Below are 19,368 nucleotides of genomic sequence, written 5' to 3' on the forward strand. Positions count from 1 at the left end.
CCTTGCATCTCCCTTTGCACTCCCTGCACTGGCCTACTTGCATCTCTTTCTGCCCTCCCTGCACCTCCCTCTGCCTTCCCAGTATCTCCCTCTGCCCTGCTTGCACCACCCCATCTTACTTTGACCACCATCTGCCCACCCCGCCCTCCTTGCATCTCCCCCTACTCCCCTTGCACCTTCCCTGCACATTTATTTGCGCTCCCTGTACATCCCACCACCCTCCCTGCACCCCTCTTTGCCTTCCCTGCACTACCCACCGTGCACCTTCCTCTGCACTCTGTGCACTTCCCTTTGCCCTCCCTGTGCTGCCCTCCTTACAACTCTCTCTGTCCTCCTTTCACCTTCCCTGCACCTCCCTCACCCCCCCCCCCCCCCTGCACTGGCCTCCTTGCACCTATCGCTGCAGCACGGTGGCGCAGTGGTTAGCACTGCAGCCTTGCAGCGCTGGAGTCCTGGGTTCTAATCCCACCCAGGACAACATCTGCAAAGAGTTTGTATGTTCTCCCCGTGTTTGCGTGGGTTTCCTCCGGGTACTCTGGTTTCCTCCCACATTCCAAAGACATACTGATAGGGAATTTAGATTGTGAGCCCCATTGGGGACAGCGATGATTATGTGTTCAAAAATGTAATGCGCTGCGGAATATGTTAGCGCTATATAAAAATAAAGATTTATTTATTTTTATTTATCGCTACCCTCCCTGCACTTCCCTCTGCCTTCCCAGCATCTCCCTCCCTGCACCACCCTCCATTCACCTCCCTCTTCTCTTGCTGCACCGCCATCTGCCCTCACTGCTCTCCTTGCACCTCCCCTGCACTGCCCTCCCTGCACCTCTCTTTGCCCTCCCGGCACTGCCCTAAGTGCACCTTCCTCTGCACTCTTTGCACCTTCCTTTGCCATCCCTGCGCTGCCCTTCTTGCACCTCCCTAAACCTTACTCTGCCCTCCCTACACTACCCTTCTTGCACCTCCATCTGCCCTCCCTACACCTTCCTTTGCCCTCCCTGCACTGCCCTTCTTGCATCTCCTTCTGCCCTCCTTACACCTCCCTCTGCCCTACCTGAACTTTCCTTTCCCCTCCCTGCACTGCCCTCTGTGTACCTTCCTCTGCCTTCCCAGTATCTCCAATTACCCTGCCTGCACCGCCCTCCTTTACGGTTACACTCCTTACACTGGCCTCCCTGCACCTTCCTCTGCCCTTCCTGCACCACCCTCCACTGCCCTCACCGCACCGCCCTCTGCCTTCACAACACCTCCCTTTGCACTCCCTGCACTGGCCTCCTTGCCCTTCCCACAGGCTGTACAAATAGGAGAATCCCAGAGTCCGGAGAAGAGATTCCTCTGTGGAGACCTGCATTAGACAGCTGCCTGAAGAGACCAAACATCTGACATCTGCAGCATGGGTGAGACTTTGTTGTAGGGTTCTTGTCCCCAGACTCTGCTCCTGACTGTCCCTCTGAACTTTCCTCCAGTGCAGCCTGACTTTCCTGAAGCTGCCTAGTCAGTGGTGCAATGTGTTACCACACTGTGGAGAGCAGCATACTCTGTGCAAGTTAACTGTTGATATTCCAGGTGTGATTGCAGGTGAGTAGTGTTGTGATGGTGGTAGATGTGCACGGTGTCACTGCTGGGAGAATATCGCTGCTTGTAACCAGAGGGAGGTGTCAGACAGGCAGTCGCTACATGTTCATATAGGAAAGCTGCGGTTGAGATCTTGTCTGCTGCATGCAGGCTATTGCTCCCTGGAATCAGCCACCAGGTGGGGGAGGCAGCACGAGATGATCCGTCATGTTGCTCTTGTGTGGGAGACCGTTGTTGCCAGGGATCCGATGAAAGTATGGACTGACATCTGCAGGAGATGCCACAACTATTTTCTTAATTTTTGTATTCATGGGGCTCTTGTTTCCAGTAACTACTACAACCATCATCATTTTCCTGACACCCACACAGTATACAGTTCTGTCCTGTATGTGTGGAGAATGGCGGTGGTCTCCGTCCTCTACATAAAATATATATATATACACTAGCTGAAGAGCCCGGCGTTGCCTGGGCATAGTAAATATCTGTGGTTAGTTATAGCACCTCACGCCTCTCATTTTCCCCCTCACTCCTCTTTTTTTCCCCCTCACTCCTCTCAGTCCCCCCTAACACTTGTCATTTCGACCTCACATCTGTCATTTTCCGATCACTCCACTATTTTCCCTCACTCCTCTCATTTTGCACTCACACCTTTTCATTTTCACCTCACACCCCTCATTTTCACCTCAGTATATACATGTTTGTCATCTCCCTTATATATAGTATACATCTGTATGTCATCTCCTGTATATAGTATATACTTGTATGTCATCTCCTGTATATACCAGTGTGTCATCTCCTCCTGTATATAGTATATACCTGTATGTCATCTCCTGTATATAGTATATACCTGTGTGTCCTCTCCCCTTTAAATAGTATATACCTGCTGCATGTCATCTCCTCCTGTATATTGTATATACCTATGTGTCATCTCCTCCTGTATATAGAATATACCTGTATGTCATCTCTTCTGTATATACTATATACCTGTTTGTCATCTCCTCCTATATATAGTATACACCTGTATGTCATCTCATGTATATAGTATATACCTGTGGGTCATCTCCTGGATATAGTATATACCTGTATGTCATCTCTTCTGTATATACTATATACCTGCTGTATGTCATCTCCTCCTCTATATACCTATGTGTCATCTCCTCTTTTATATAGTACATACCTGTATGTCATCTCCTCCTGTATATAGTATATACCTGTGTGTCATCTCTTCCTGTATATAGTATATACCTGTATGTCATCTCTTCTGTATATACGGCATAACGTGGTCCGTCACCGCTGGCATTAACCCTGTGTGAGCGGTGACCGGAGGGGAGTATGGAGCAGGCACTGACTGCGGGGAGTAGGGAGGGACTAATCAGACTGTGCCCGTCGCTGATTGGTCGCGGCAGCCATGACAGGCAGATGACGAGACCAATCAGCGACTTGGATTCCATGACAGACAGAAGCCGCGACCAATGAATATCCGTGACAGACAGACGGAAGTGACAGAACGGGCAGCACGGTGGCTCAGTGGATAGCACTGCAGCCTTGCAGCGTTGGAGTCCTGGGTTCAAACCCCACCAAGGACAACGTCTGCAAAGAGTTTGTATGTTCTCTCCGTGTTTGCGTGGGTTTCCTCCGGGTACTCCGGTTTCCTCCCACATTCCAAAGACATACTGATAGGGAATTTAGATTGTGAGCCTCATTGGAGACAGCGATGTTAATGTGTGCAAACTGTAAAGCGCTGTGGAATATGTTAGCGCTATATAAAAATAAAGATTATTATTAAAGATTATTAAGTGACCCTTAGACAATTATATAGTAGATATGTGTGTCATCTCCTCCTGTATATAGTATATACGTGTGTCATCTCCCCTGTAAATAGTATGTACCTGTATTTCATCTCCCCTGTATATAGTATATACCTGTGTGTCATCTCCCCTGTATATTATTATTATTATTTATTGTTATAGCGCCATTTATTCCATGGCGCTTTACATGTGAGGAGGGGTATACATAATACAAACAAGTACAATAATCTTAAACAATACAAGTTATAACTGGTACAGGAGGAATGAGGACCCTGCCCGCGAAGGCTCACAATCTACAAGGGATGGGTGAGAATACAGTAGGTGAGGGTAGAGATGGTCATGCAGCGGTTTGGTCGATCGGTGGTTACTGCAGGTTGTAGGCTTGTCTGAAGAGGTGGGTCTTCAGGTATATATGTGTGTGTCATCTTCCCTGTATATAGTATATACCTGTGTGTCATCTCCTCCTGTATATAGTATATATCTGTGTGTCATCTCCTGTATTAAACCTCGTTCACACGTTATTTGCTCAGTATTTTTACCTCAGTATTTGTAAGCTAAATTGGCAGCCTGGTAAATCCCCAGCCAACAGGAAGCCCTCCCCCTGGCAGTATATATTAGCTCACACATACACATAATAGACAGGTCATGTGACTGACAGCTGCCGTATTTCCTATATGGTACATTTGTTGCTCTTGTAGTTTGTCTGCTTATTAATCAGATTTTTATTTTTGAAGGATAATAACCAGACTTGTGTGTGTTTTAGGGCGAGTTTCATGTGTCAAGTTGTGTGTGTTGAGTTGCGTGTGGCGACATGCATGTAGCGACTTTTGTGAGATGAGTTTTGTGGCGACATGCGTGTAGCAACTTTTTGTGTGTCGAGTTGCATGTGACAGGTTAGTGCAGCAAGTTGTGTGCAGTAAGTTTTGCGCATGGTGAGTTTTGTGTGGTGCGTTTTGAGTATGTGCAAGTTTTGTGTGAGGCAACTTTTGCATGTGTTGCAACTTTTGTGCATGTGGCAATTTTTCCGCGTGTGCAAGTTTTGCATGTGGTGTTTTCCTTGAGGTGAGTTTTGCACGTGTCGTGAGTTTTGCGTGAGCCTAGTTTTGCATGTGGCGAGTTTTGAGCGGCGACTTTTGTGTTTCGACTTTTATGTGGCGAGGTTGGTGTATGTGTGGTGAAATGTGTGCTGAGGGTGGTATATGTGTTCAAGCACGTGGTAGTGTGTGGCGCATTTTGTGTGTGTGTGTTCATATCCCCGTGTGTGGTGAGTATCCCATGTCGGGGCCCCACCTTAGCAACTGTACGGTATATCCTCTTTGGCGCCATCGTTCTCACTCTTTAAGTCCCCCTTGTTCACATCTGGCAGCTGTCAATTTGCCTCCAACACTTTTCCTTTCACTTTTTCCCCCATTATGTAGATAGGGGCAAAATTGGTGAATTGGAACGCACGGGGTTAAAATTTCGCCTCACAACATAGCCTATGACGCTCCTGGGGATCCAGTCGTGTGACTGTGCAAAATTTTGTGGCTGTAGCTACGACGGTGCAGATGCCAATCCCGGACATACACGCACATATATATATATATATATACATACATACATACATACATACATACATACATACATACATACATACATACATACATACACATATATATATATATATATATATTTATTTAGTGGTCTCCATTGTATGAATGCCTGGCTGTCTCACCCGGATGGCACAGATGGGTCTCGTCCAGGACTTATCTGCTGATCTGCTCTTCCACACGTAGCCCCTCGTGCTCCACTGTAGGGAGTAATAACTAGAGTTATAAGGGCCGTAAATCTGCTTGGAGATGTGTCCAGATCCACGTCCTCTCCATAAAGTGACGTCACCAGGGTCATAAAATGTCTGCAGAGCCCTGTGTGCATATGATCAGGTAGGCCATAACCTACAGGTGTCACCTAGACCGGTCATTCTTAACCCCCTCATTGCCAGTGCCCTTGTTATGGGGCGGGTTAATAGTGCTGCCACCATCACTATATTCCTGGCATGGCGAGACCACCGTGCAGGTCACTGTATATACAGGCGGTCTGTGACCACCCAGCTAAACATGGTTAGAAGAGGTCAGCTGAGGCACAGCGTCAACTCCTTGCAGTCCAGATGTGATTGTCCTGCTGATGGCCATTCCTGACATAATGTTTTTTTTTTTTTTTTTTTTATAGCGAAGTGTGGATCATGCGGCCCCGGATACAAGACGCCTCTGGAAGCCATGAAAGGTAGGGGGCTTAAAGCACGTGATGATTCTCTGAAGTCAGCCATATGTGTGATTATGTGATGCATTATTATCTGTTATTACAGGCAGTGCCCTCTTTAGTATAATACAGAGGATAGGGAAATGCGTCTGCAGAAAGTGTGTAGCCGCATGCTGATTGGGTGTGCATATTGACAGGGGTCCTCCGCAATGTACAGCTGGAAGGAGGAGGCTTTCTGTGTTTACACACTGACACCATCAGGGGCCATACAATGCATTGCTCTGACCTGTTGAGTACAGCCATCTATTTATTCTGGCCTAGTAATCCCAAGTCACATGCATGTGGGATGGGGTATCCTGTCAGGGGCTATTCACTTCTAGGGTCCACTGTCCCCTGTAATGATGCTTGTTCTGTCACCCTCATCTCCAGGTCCCCGCGAGGAGTTAATCTACGTACCCTGTATCTATCGCTCCACTGGGATTAACAAGCCGGACTACCTGGCCACTGTGGACGTGAAGCCGGAATCTGCACAGTACTCCCAGGTGATGACTGCAGACGCTCAGTGTCCAGCACCAGCTGCTGAAATGTTCACCATCTGTGTAACCTAGAAATGGCTTTAGATCGGGCGGAGGTGATGGTTCCCTGGAGATGGCTCTAGATTGGGCGGAGGTGATGGTCCCCTGGAGATGGCTCTAGATTGGGTGGAGGTGATGGTTTCTTGGAGATTGCTCTAGATTGAGTGGAGGTGTTGGTTCTTTGGAGATGCCTCTAGATCGGGTGGAGTTGTTGGTTCCCTGGAGATGGCTCTACATCAGGTGGAGATGATTTTACCCAGAAGATGGCTCTAGATGAGGTGGAGGTGATGGCTCCCTGGAGATTGCTCTAGATCGAGCGGAGGTGATGTTCGCAGGTGATGGCTCTCGATCAGGCAGAGGTTATGGTTTCCCAGGGATGGCTCTTGATTGTAGCGGAGGTGCTGGTGCATCCATTGGTGACATACTATAGTTGTACTAGCTCTGTGTGTGAGTGTAGATGCCCTCGGGAAGCCGATGGTTGCCCTCTCGCAGGTAGTGACATGCTCTCCATTTTCCAGGTCATTCACCGTCTGCCGATGCCCCATGTGAATGATGAGCTGCACCATTCAGGCTGGAACACCTGCAGCAGCTGCTACGGGGACCACACGAAAGTGAGAAACAAGCTGATCCTGCCTTGTCTCATCTCTTCCCGGGTCTATGTGGTTGATGTGGGTACTGATCAGCGGGCCCCTCAACTCCACAAGGTGGGTATTACCTGAGCTGGCCGCCGCTGCGTGCCTCCTGGGTGCTGATCACAGTCTTCTCCTCTCTGCAGGTGGTGGAAGCTGAGGACGTGAAGAAGAAGTGTGGCTTGGGGAATCTGCACACCTCTCACTGCCTTGGCTGTGGGGAAATCATGATCAGCACCCTGGGAGACCCTGAAGGGAACGGTAAAGGTGAGGACACCCCATATATTCATATTGTGCTGCCGGGTAGAAGGGGTGTGTCCTATAATCCTGACGTGTCTGTATGTTTCCTATTCACATCTCAGGAGGATTCGTCCTACTGGATGGAGAAACATTTGAAGTGAAGGGGAACTGGGAGGTACAAGGAGAAGCGGCACCCTACGGCTATGACTTCTGGTACCAACCACGGCACAATGTCATGATGAGCACCGAGTGGGGGGCCCCGAAGGTTCTTCGCAATGGATTCAGGATAGAGGATGTGGCATCAGGTGGGACGGAGGCAGATGATGGCAGCAAGTGTCAGGTCTTCATGTCTGGGTGGAGGGGCTGCACAGTGTGAATGGCACACAGGGTGGTCCAGGTCTCATTCAGATTTTGATTTCCAGGACACTATGGCCACAACATACACGTGTGGGACTGGACCAAGCACACTCGTATCCAGACTCTGGACCTGGGAGAGGATGGACAGATCCCCTTGGAAATCCGCTTCCTGCACAACCCGGATGCAGCGGAGGGATTTGTCGGCTGCGCCCTCAGCAGTTCTGTGTTCCGGTTCTTTAAGGGAAAGGTGAGGATGAGGGAAGACAAGGGGGGGTTCAGGATTTTAGGCCACACCATCTTCTCAGGTTTAGAGTGCAGACGATTGGTTCAGAAGCCCCAGTGCCCATCCATGGTCTATGCTGGAGGTGTGGAATCGCCCAGATTACAGGGGAAACGTCCGCTTAGCTCTAATTTCTTCACTTCTCAGGATGGCAAATGGGCTGCAGAGAAGGTGATCCAGGTGCCGGCCAAGAAGGTGGACGGGTGGGCATTATCCGACATGCCAGGTGGGCTGTGTGTTTGGGTAGATGAGGAGCTGTATGGGGTGGGCTGGGTATGCGAAGGAGTGTATGTATGTATATATTTACTAGATGGTGGCCCGATTCTAACGCATTGGGTATTCTAGAATATGCATGTCCACGTAGTATATTTCTCAGCCACGTAGTATATTGCCCAGTCATGTAGTATATTGCCCAGTCACGTAGGTATATAACACTGCCCACGCAGTATTTAGCAATGTGTGCACCATATCCCTGTTAAAAAAAAAAAAAAAAAGTAATTTAAATAAAAAATGGTTATATACTCACCCCTGGGATCCAGCGAAGCTGTGTGATGCGGCCGCCATCTTCCGTTCCCAAGATGCATTGCGAAATTACCCAGATGACTTGGCGGTCTCGCGAGACCGCTAAGTCTTCTGGGTAAATTTGCAAAGCATCTCTGGGAACGGAAGATGGCTGCCCGCGCGAGCGGCTCAGCGAGAAACGGAGGGTGAGTATAGCAGGTGTTTTTTTTTTTTTTTTTTTTTTTTTTAACATTACATCTTTTTACTATTGATGCTGCCTATGCCAAGTAAAAACTTGGTCACACAGGGTTAATAGCAGCGGTTACGGAGTGCGTTACCCGCGGCATAACGCGGTCTGTTACCGCTGCCATTAACCCTGTGTGAGCAGTGACTGGAGGGGATTATGGAGCTGGCACTGACTGCGGGGAGTATGGAGCGGAGCGCCGGGAACACTAACTGAGGGGAGCGGGGAGTATGGAGCGGAGCGCTGGGACACTGACTGAGGGGAGCGGGGAGTATGGAGCGGGCACTGTGACTGTAGGGGAGGGACTAATCGGACTGTGCCCGTCGCTGATTGGTCGCGGCAGCCATGACAGGTAGCCTCCGAGACCAATCAGCGATGCGGGATTTCCGTTACGGAAGTTGAGGACAGAAAAACGGAAGTACCCGTTAGACAATATATATATATTGTATGTATGTGAGATTGCACTCACTAACGGGTAGGGAATTACTCGCTTGGCACGGGATTCAACTACATGGGCACGAATTTTCACTTAAAGCAGTCTGTTTGGTTTATTCTCTCCACAAACCATAGAAAGATGAACAAACGAAAAACAGTCTTACATCATAGTACATGACTGTTAAAACACGGTTACTAAACACGCCGAACCTCTGTCTTCAGTTATCGTGGGTGACCGGATGCCATACAGTTCACTAATGTCCATGGAGCACAACAGGCACCAACATACGACACTATGGTTGCAGCAACTAATCACGCTGGTCCTCCTCTGACCAGTGGTCGTTGGTTACCACACAGTTCATATAACCTAAGCACCAACAATCAAATGGTACCTTATGGGAGCTCCTGCTCCACCTGCTGACTCCTTGTCAGTCCGCTCCCCTGGGAAACTGCCTCACGGGGATCACCAGTTTGCCTCAGCGGCACACCTTTGTTAGTCCAGACCCACCGAAGGACAGTAGCTTCCCCAAGTTTTCACTGTGCGCTGCTCAGGGATCCGGTCTACTACCAGAACCTCCCACACTGTGCGCTGCTCAGGGATCCGGTCCTACTCCCAGGACCTCCCACACCAGCATGTGCTTTTCAGGAAGCCTACTCCCAGGTCTTCCAACACAGGAACATACACAGGGACATGTGACCCACACCCTGGTCACATTATATATCCTTAACCACTCCCCTGGGTGGGAGTGTGGGGGTGTGTGTGTGGCTAGTTTGTCCCGCCTATCTCACATAACTAGCCCAGCCAGCCTCCCATGACTATTAGACAACATGCAACATACTTCTGGGACCTATATCCCACAACACCACATCACTTCAGGCTGGCAGCGCAGAGTCTTCTCCTCTGCGACACACATATCTTCCAGTCATCACAATGCCGGACTTTGTCTTATGACCAGAGACATGCATGCAACTGCCATGCACTCTCATGGCCTCAATAGACCCCTGTGTGCATACTGGGGAGACCATGCAGCGCCCCCTACCTGTTACAGGGGTCACTGCATCACTATATATATATATATATATATATATATATATATATATATATATATACACATACTAGAGCAGCACAAAAATGCAAAAGAAAATTTGGCATGGACCAAACCTCAGTTATAGGAATCCAAAAAATGGAGGCAGCACACCATTCATAGTGAAAAAGCAGGAGCTACTTTTATTAGCCCATCTCAGCAACGTTTCGGTTCAAATAGATGTGAACCTTTTTCAAGCCTATATATATAATTGATTCCACAGGTTTGATCACCGATATCCTGATCTCCTTGGACGACCGATTCCTGTACTTCAGTAACTGGCTACATGGGGACATCAGACAGTACGACATCTCCGACACCCAGCACCCGAAGCTGGTGGGACAGGTGAGTGACCAGAGCTTCGTGGGACATCACAGTATGAAAGCAGCATCCATGCGCATACCTGTAGGGGTCAGTAGTCAGACTTCTTCCTTGTTAACTGCGGCAATTTGCATACTTTTTCAATAGCCTGCAGCCCCCCCAGGTCATGTGGCGGTGGCTCAGGGCAGGATCATAGAAAACATGGAGGCAGCTGTGGCCCCAGCATCTCTCTAACCAACGGTGTCTCCTCTGCAGATCTTTCTGGCTGGCAGTATCCTGCATGGAGGTCCGGTTACAGTTCTGGAGGACAAAGAGCTGAAGTCTCAGCCTGAACCCCTGATGGTAAAGGTGAGGAATCCACAGACTCCCAGCTCCATGACACCCATGCTTTTCATATCTCCATTACCCTCTATCATCTCTTGCCTTGTTTCTTATAGGCGGAGGGTCCCGGGGGTACTTATGTCTCCCTGCCACCCTCTATTATCTACTGTCCTGTGTCTTATAGGGGCGATGCATCCCTGGGGGTCCACAGATGATCCAGCTCAGCCTGGACGGGAGAAGGCTCTATGTGACAACGTCTCTGTACAGCGCTTGGGACAAGCAATTTTACTCTGATATGATCCGGTAAGAAACATGTGTGACCCTCTGGGGGGCTAAGAGTGACCTGCGCTGTGGGGGTACATTATACAGACCCCCCCCCCCTCCCCATGTCAGTGTCCGTGCACACATTTCAGATCCCACCGCTCAGTGCTCCTTTACATCAGCAGTGGGGGATCCTGGGATTAAATTTGCAGCTTTCCCCTAGATAGTGAGGGGGGGTCCTGTCGGTAATGTCCAAGTGTGTGCCGCTACCGCTGTCTGATCCAGATCTACTCCACAGCGACGGCTCCGTCATGCTGCAGATTGACGTGGACACACACAAGGGCGGCCTCAAGCTGAACCCCAACTTCATGGTGGATTTTGGGAAGGAGCCGGACGGTCCAGTCCTGGCTCACGAGTGTCGCTATCCAGGAGGAGACTGCAGCTCTGACATTTGGATCTAGAGCTCTGTATCATCTCACCCACCTCATCAAGATGATTGTACTACTATCCTCAGCATCCTGACTGCTGATCTGCTCATCCTCACCTCAGGGGCCTATCTGGAAGTCTCCTAAAATCACAGTAGCAGGCGGCTGCCCTACTGTGACCCCTATAGTAAGCATGCAGATTAGCGCTCCTTTCTGCAGCACTTAACCTCTCAGACTCCCCACACACTTCCATGGGGTCTTCATGAGGAGGAATAGCGTCACTCTACCAAGGAGCCCCTCCTCCCTGATCCCCGGGTATCAGATGGGTCCATACTTGTGATCATGTTGCTTTGTACCTTTCACTTCCATTAAATTTCACATGCATCAAATGTCTCTTGCTGCATCGTTGTTTCCCCCGTAGACGTCTGTTAAACTGCCCAGCATCATAGTGCACGTGAGCATTGTGGGATGTGGTTATAGTCATGTGCGAATATCACCCGGGGCTCAACGCCAGGTACCAGCTCACTGGGGTCACCCGGGTCCAACTGAGGACATTCAGCAGGTGGGAGTAAGGGTATGTGCACACATTGCAGATTTCCTGTCGATCTGCAGCTTTTTTTTTCTGCGCAGAAACGCTGAAGTTCCGCAAGTGATTTACAATACACTGTAAATCAATGGCAAAAAAAATTATGTGCTAATGGTGTGGAAAATTCTGCACAGAAAACGCAGCAGATTCAAAAAAGGACCATGTCAATTCTTTTTGCAGATCTGCTACGTTTCTGCACGTATTCCATAATAGCAATCTGCAGGGGTAAAAAAAGGAATAAATCTGCAACGTGTGCACATACCAAAAAAAGGTGCAGATTCTGACCTGCATTTTCTGCCAAGAAATTCAGAATCTGCACAGTCAAATCTGCAACGTGTGCACATAGCCTAAAGGTCACTGTGTAGTCCAATGGTGGTGCAGTACTGACAACATCCAGCAGGTGGGACTAGAGGTCACTGTGTAGTCTACTAGTGGTGTAGTACTGACAACATCCAGCAGGTGGGAGTAAATTTCACTCTGTAGTCTACGGCCGGCCTCACACTCACCGTATAAAAATACGGTCTGTATTTTACGGCCATAATACGCCACAAAATTCCAAAAAAATGGTGATCCGTATGTAATCCGTAGGCAAGGTATGGTCGCGTATTTTGTGCATGTAATGTTGTGCATGTAATCCGTATGCCCACAGTAATGCGTATTTTCTCTTCGCCACGACGGCACCCACTGAGAGAGGGGATCCGCCCCTAGGAACAGGAAACCCTACGGAGAGATAAAAGGGGCGGTCCCCCTCACTCCCACAGTTTGATTTCCTGTTCCTACGGGAAAATCCACGGAGTGAAGAGGATGCCCAGCCTGGACGCCGCTTGCGCAGTTTACCTGTGAGGACTGCAAGGGCTCCAGGTCTGGAAGCAGCGTCGGGGGTCCTGGTTCAGTTTCCCCCCTCTGCTGGCAGACGCCGTGAGGCCAGGACGGGGGTTACTGGCTCACGGAAGATTCATCCGGCGGTCTGCGGGGCGAGCGCCGGTAAGAAGCGTCGCGCCGTCCTCGGCGGACGCTCAGGCGGCATGGAGCCCGTGTATGCCCCCGGAAGTGCAGGTAAGCTTCCGGGGTGCTGGAGGAGGGAGACGGCGCCTGCACTGAACCAGGCGCATACAGTATGAACCCTTCTGGGTTCGACAGGAAGAAGATGGCGGCCCCCATGTGAAAAGGACGCTGGCGCTGACAATCCGGCGTCCAAGATGGATTCTGCGAGGGAGCCTGCGGTGCCTTCTGAGGAAGTCACCGCTATCACCCCACGCAGCCGTACCAGCAGCAGCCGCTCTAGACAGAGCGGATCTTCTAGGAAGAAATCGGATCGACCTATTCCTATGCCTAAGTCTCCTCCTCAGCCGATACCTTGACAGACAGCTTCACTGGGTGAGTGTGCATCTACCCCACTAAGCTGATTATTGTCCCTCTCCCTCTATACACCTTAGGCAAAAAGAACAGAAAAAAACGAAACACAAACAGTGTGCGTTATGTCTCCAGCCCCTTCCGGATAGTCACACTAAGAGGCTTTGCAAATCATGTATTGATACTACGTTATGGGAGGAAGCCTCAGTTAAATCAGAAGATATCAGAGTCATGATTAGGGAAGAATTACGAGCCCTGCATAGTTCTGACAAAGAGCCGCGTACCAAGGGTAAAAGGGGATACGTTTCCCCTATATCTGACCAGTCTTCTGATATAGAGGATGCAGACTCGGATAAATCCCAAGAGAATGTTTCCTCAGACGAGGATCAGGATACATGCTTTCCCACGGACAGTATTGATAACCTAGTGAAATCCGTTTGTAACACCATGGGCATCGAGGATTCTAAGGTCCCTAGAACACAGCAAGACCTAATGTTTGCTGGTCTATCCGAAAAGAAAAGACCCTTCTTTCCGGTAATAGCGGCAGTTGAAAAATTTAATCACAAAAGAGTGGGAAAGCCAGGGGCAAAGGGGTTTTCCACCGTCTTCAAAAAGGCGTTATCCCTTCAATGATGAAGAATTCTCTACTTGGTCAAAAGCCCCGAAGGTAGACGCGGCAGTGGCGTCCACATCCAGAAAATCCTTACTGCCTGTGGAGGATTCGGGCTCATTACAAGATCCTCTAGACCGTAAAGCCGACTCGCTTTTAAAAAGAGCATGGGAGACTTCTGCAGAGGCTTTTAGACCGGCTATATAGGCTACATGCACCGCGAGGTCCATGCTAGTCTGGCTAAGTGACTTGGAGGAAGGGCTGAAAGGAGGTCTCTCTCGAGAGAAATTGTTATCCTCTATACCCCTAATTAGAGGTGCCACAGCCTTTCTGGCAGACTCATCTGCTGATTCCATACGCCTGGCAGCCAAGTCAGCAGGACTGACGAATGCAGCACGTAGGGCCCTGTGGCTTAAGGGCTGGAAGGGTGATCCCCAAACAAAATCCAAATTGTGTGGCCTCCCATGTCGGGGTGAGTACCTGTTTGGTACTAAACTGGACGATATTCTAACCAAAGCGGGGAGAGAAAGAAGGGCTTCCCTAATAATAATAATTACCTTCCATTCTATAGGAGAGCATTCCGAAAGCCCGCGTTTAATAAAAGAAAGGATTTTAAGAACCAAGACTGCTGGGCCACAAGAGACACAAAACAAAGAGGTGCATTCTTTGGGAAGCGCCCTTTCAAGGTTGAAGACAAACCCCGCTAGGACAGATCTGCCTGTGGGAGGCAGATTGTCCTCCTTCTCAAATCAGTGGCGAGCGATAACATCAAATGCTTGGGCAAATGGCCTTATCACCTCTGGCTTAAGATTACAATTTTCCCGAGTCCCTCCGGACTCAGTTCTATTGACTTCTTTAAAGTCTCAGTTGCAACAGGAGGCTTTGGAGCAGGAAGTAATGAATCTTCTATCCAAGGGAGTTTTGGTGGAAGTTCCATTCCTTCAAAAGGGAAAGGGATTCTATTGCCCATTATTTTTTATTTCAAAACCGGATGGATCTTTCAGAACCATTATAAACCTTAAAAAGTTGAACATCTTCTTAGAAAATCAAACCTTTAAAATGGAGTCTATCCGGTCCACCATAAAACTCCTGTTTCCCCATTGCTTTATGACGGTTCTTAACCTTAAAGATGCGTATTACCATCTACCAATTTATATAGAGCATCAACAATATCTCCGTGTGGCGATTGTATTGAATGGGTGTATCCGGCACTTTCAGTATGCAGCTATGCCTTTTGGACTATCTATAGCTCCAAGAGTGTTCACTAAATTAATGGCGGAGGTAATGTCATACCTAAGGTTAAAAGACACCCTCGTAATTCCATACCTAGACGACATCTTGGTAGTAGGAAATTCTCCTTCACAATGTCAACAACGATTGTGTGATATGATGGCATCTCTGCAAGGATTAGGCTGGTTAATAAACTGGGAAAAATCTAGGCTATTCCCAACAACTCGGCAAATTTTTCTGGGGATTATATTAGATTCTACAAGCCAGAGATGTTTCCTTCTGAAAACTAAACAAATAACGGTTGGAAATAAGGTTCAGTCGGTAATAGATAAACCCCTAATTTCTTTGAGAGAAGGCATGTCCCTTCTTGGCTCCTTCACGTCATGTATCCCAGCGGTCCCATGGGCCCAATTCCATTTGAGGTGTTTACAGTATGCAATTTTACATGAAGAGGGAAAATCACATGGTCGTTTAGATGTTAAGATCTCCCTTTCTGATGAAGTGGTCCAATCTCTGAACTGGTGGCTAGAACCAAAAAACTTGGTTAGTGGGGTCCCCTGGGTAGTTAAACCCTCAAACACAATATATACGGATGCCAGTCCTACTGGCTGGGGAGCACATTTAGGAGACCACCTAGTCCAAGGACTATGGTCAGTCACGGAGTCAGACGACTCTTCTAATATAAGAGAGCTAAAAGCTATCTATCATGCTCTATGTGAATTCCTTCCGCAGCTACACGGGACACATACCAGAATTCTGTCAGACAACATGACATCAGTGGCTTATATCAATCATCAAGGAGGAACAAGATCAGGAACTCTAATGTCTATAACCGAAGATATTCTAACTATAGCCGAAGAACATCTTCTGTCCCTGTCAGCGCTACATGTCAGAGGAGTGGACAACTCAAGAGCGGACTTCCTCAGTCGTCATACTCTCCACCAAGGGGAGTGGGTTCTAAATCATCAAATTTTCAAAATGATAACCGTGAAATGGGGTGTTCCCGATATAAATCTCTTCGCTACAAGAGACAAGAGGCAGTTAAAAAGATTCGCTTCAATGTTCCGGGCCGACAATCCCGATATTCTCGATGCCCTTCAGGTTCCTTGGACATTTCAGAAAGCATACGCTTTTCCTCCTCTGATTCTTCTTCCAACAGTAATCAGGAAGATAAGGGAGAACCGAGCAAATATAATCCTGATTGCCCCATTTTGGCCAAAAAGACCATGGTTTTCCCTGCTCAGGGCCATGTCCATCTCAGATCCGTGGATTCTCCCGGAGGATCAGGATCTTCTCTTCCAGGGGCCCTTCAACCACCCCCATGTGAAGGGTCTACGGTTGACAGCATGGAATTTGAGAGGCAGCTGTTAATACTAAGAGGCTTCTCTGATAAAGTAATTAATACCTTATTGGCAAGTAGAAAGAAATCCACTACTGCCATATATGTGAGAGTGTGGAAGAAATTTCTAAATCTCTATCCATCGGCCTTATCAAATGAAATTCCTGTCTCTACTATTCTAGAGTTTCTTCAGAAAGGACGTGATTTAGGCCTTTCAGTTAGTACTCTAAAAGTACAAGTTTCTGCGCTAGGCGCCATGTATAGTCACAACGTTGCGGGTAATAGGTGGATAGCGAGATTTATTTCAGCCTGCCAGAGATCAGAACCAGTTCAGATTCCCCAGATACCTCCTTGGGATATTAATTTGGTCCTGGAAGCCTTAACAGGTCACCCGTTTGAGCCTCTAGACTAAGCTCACATTAAATGTATTTCCCTTAAGACTGTTCTTCTTGTCGCGCTGGTATCGGCAAGAAGGGTAAGTGACATACAGGCGCTATCAGTAGATCCTCCCTTTATGTCAATTTTTCCAGATAGAATTGTCCTGAAAACAGACCCTTCCTACCTACCTAAAATGTGTACTAAATTTCATAGGTCTCAAGAAATCCTTCTTCCTTCTTTCTATAATAATCCTACAAATCAGGAGGAAGAAAAGTACCATACTTTAGATGTGAGAAGGGCTATAATAGCTTATCTGGATAGGACTAGCGCCTGGAGGAAGAGCAGGGCTCTCTTTGTTTCCTTCCAGGGTCAAAGAAAAGGATCGGGTGTAACAAAAGGCACACTATCCCGATGGATTCGGAAGGCGATATACCTGGCCTATTCATCGAAAGGGGAGAATCCACCTGAGGCTGTGAAGGCACATTCCACCCGGGCGATAGCATCATCCCGGGCTGAGCGAGCAGAGGTTCCTATAGAACTCATATGTAAGGCCGCAACCTGGTCTTCTCCTTCTACCTTCTATAGTCACTATAGATTAGATCTATCTGCCTCCACTGACTTGTGTTTCGGTAGATCAGTTCTTAAAACGATAATCCCCCCCAAATAACTATCTCTGAAAGTCTCTCAGTGGGTGCTGTCGTGGCGAAGAGAAAACACCGGATTACGTACCGGTAATGCCCTTTTATAGAGCCACGACAGCACCCCTTCACTTCCCTCCCATTTACATATATTAGTTTGCATATGAGCACTGTTAAGGGTGGTGGATTCTTGTAATTATACGTAGTTATGTTAAGATAAATGATGATATAGAATTACCTACTAAAACTGGTGGGCGGTTCCTCGCAATCTCTGTAACCCAAACTGTGGGAGCGAGGGGGACTGCCCCTTATATCTCTCCGTAGGGTTTCCTGTTCCTAGGGGCGGATCCCCTCTCTCAGTGGGTGCTGTCGTGGCTCTATAAAAGAGCATTACCGGTACGTAATCCGGTGTTTTTCACGCAACCTGACAAAATGGACATTTAACGGTTTTTGAGGCTGAAATTGATTTGAATCACCATAAACAACCCTATTTAAGGCCTCTACAACAGGTGGCTCACTCCCATATGGCCATTTTGTGGTTGTGCATCTGTTGTAGTGTTGTGGTAACATTTGCACCATGTCTGACCTGTCTGACATGTCTGCAGGAGCACTTCACCCCAACGCAGTGGGTTTTGTTTAACTGGGTCTTGTCGCATCGGTTTGGCCAGCCATATCCTGTGATTGTGGATCCGCGAAGGAGGAGCAGAAGAATGTGGGTGCATCCTCTGTCGACTAAACGCCTCACTAAAGGCCATTTTCATAGGCTATATACAGCTCTGCGGGAACATCCTGAAAAATTCTATCTCTACTGTCGCATGACAATGCAAACATTTGATATCTTGTTGGAGATATTACGTCCAGGTATCACCTATCAGGACACAAGGATGCGCAAAGCCATATCCGCAGAGGAGCATCTTCTCCTTACCTTACGGTATGTATTCTACATACTCAAATACTGTATGTTGATCTTTTTTTTTTATGTGTTTGTTTCTATCAGGTATTTTCATGTATATGTGTACATTAGGTCACAAGCAGATCTAAAAAAGTTGGGGAAATGTTATAGTTAAGCACCCTAAGGACATTTTTCAGTTTACAGCGTTAAGCATGTTTGTGAAAATATAAAATATGATTGTGCTTCTTCATGTTTTGTGTGAACTCTTGAAACCTACCTAATATTGTTTTTTGTTCACTTTCAGCTTTTTGACCACTGGATTGTCATTTGCGGGACTCCACCTGGAGTTTTTGATTGGGCGATCAACAATTTCTGGCATTGTGCGGTCAACCTGTAGGCAAATATGGGATAGACTCAAGGACCTTGTGATGCCTGAGCCAAAACAGGCTGATTGGCTAAAAATAGCCCGTGGGTTCCAGGACAATAGTGACTTTCCAAACTGCATTGGAGCGGTGGATGGGAAACATATCAGGGTACGTAAGCCGCCGAACTCTGGCTCCCAATTCTACAATTATAAGCAGTTTTTTCCTTTCCCCCATGACGGCACACCTGAGAGAGGGGATCCGCACAGCCAGGACAGGAAACCCTACTGAAAATAAAAGGGCGGTACCTCTCGGTCGCTTCAGTTGGGTTTCCTGTCCTGACAGGGAGCCTCGTGCTGAACACGGCAGTGATTCCACTTACCCAGGTCCCATCCCGGCGTGGAAGAAACAGGCAGCGCCGGTCGGATATTCCAGCTCCTTCCGTGGCTGCCACACCGCCCTCCTCCCTCTGCTGGCATCCAGGTGCGGCGGACGCTTCCGGGTCGCCCGTCTGACATCACGCGCAAGGCACGCTGGGTATGGGCGTGCCCGTGTGACGTCGGGGGCGGGCACCCGATCCAAGATGGCGGCGCCCATGAAGAAACGCCGGCTGGTGGAATGGGACTCCGGCGGCAGAGGAGGGGAGGGGCCACTATTGGGCACCGGAGGAGGCAGGGAGTGC

The 19,368-nt window shown here is 48.4% G+C and overlaps 1 protein-coding gene across 1 annotated transcript; it reads left to right on the forward strand.

Annotated features, from left to right (window-relative positions):
• Positions 1-757: 757 nt before the first annotated feature.
• Positions 758-11,687, forward strand: SELENBP1 (selenium binding protein 1). Its single transcript, XM_069768458.1, has 12 exons — positions 758-1,400; positions 5,595-5,648; positions 6,054-6,166; positions 6,718-6,903; positions 6,975-7,095; positions 7,191-7,373; positions 7,491-7,672; positions 7,853-7,931; positions 10,194-10,315; positions 10,547-10,639; positions 10,797-10,915; positions 11,172-11,687. The coding sequence occupies exons 1-12, from the start codon at positions 1,397-1,399 to the stop codon at positions 11,332-11,334; spliced, it is 1,419 nt and encodes a 472-aa protein (XP_069624559.1). The 5' UTR covers positions 758-1,396; the 3' UTR covers positions 11,335-11,687.
• Positions 11,688-19,368: the final 7,681 nt, after the last annotated feature.

Source organism: Ranitomeya imitator, chromosome 1, assembly GCF_032444005.1.
Source record: "Ranitomeya imitator isolate aRanImi1 chromosome 1, aRanImi1.pri, whole genome shotgun sequence".
Lineage (NCBI taxonomy): Eukaryota > Metazoa > Chordata > Amphibia > Anura > Dendrobatidae > Ranitomeya > Ranitomeya imitator.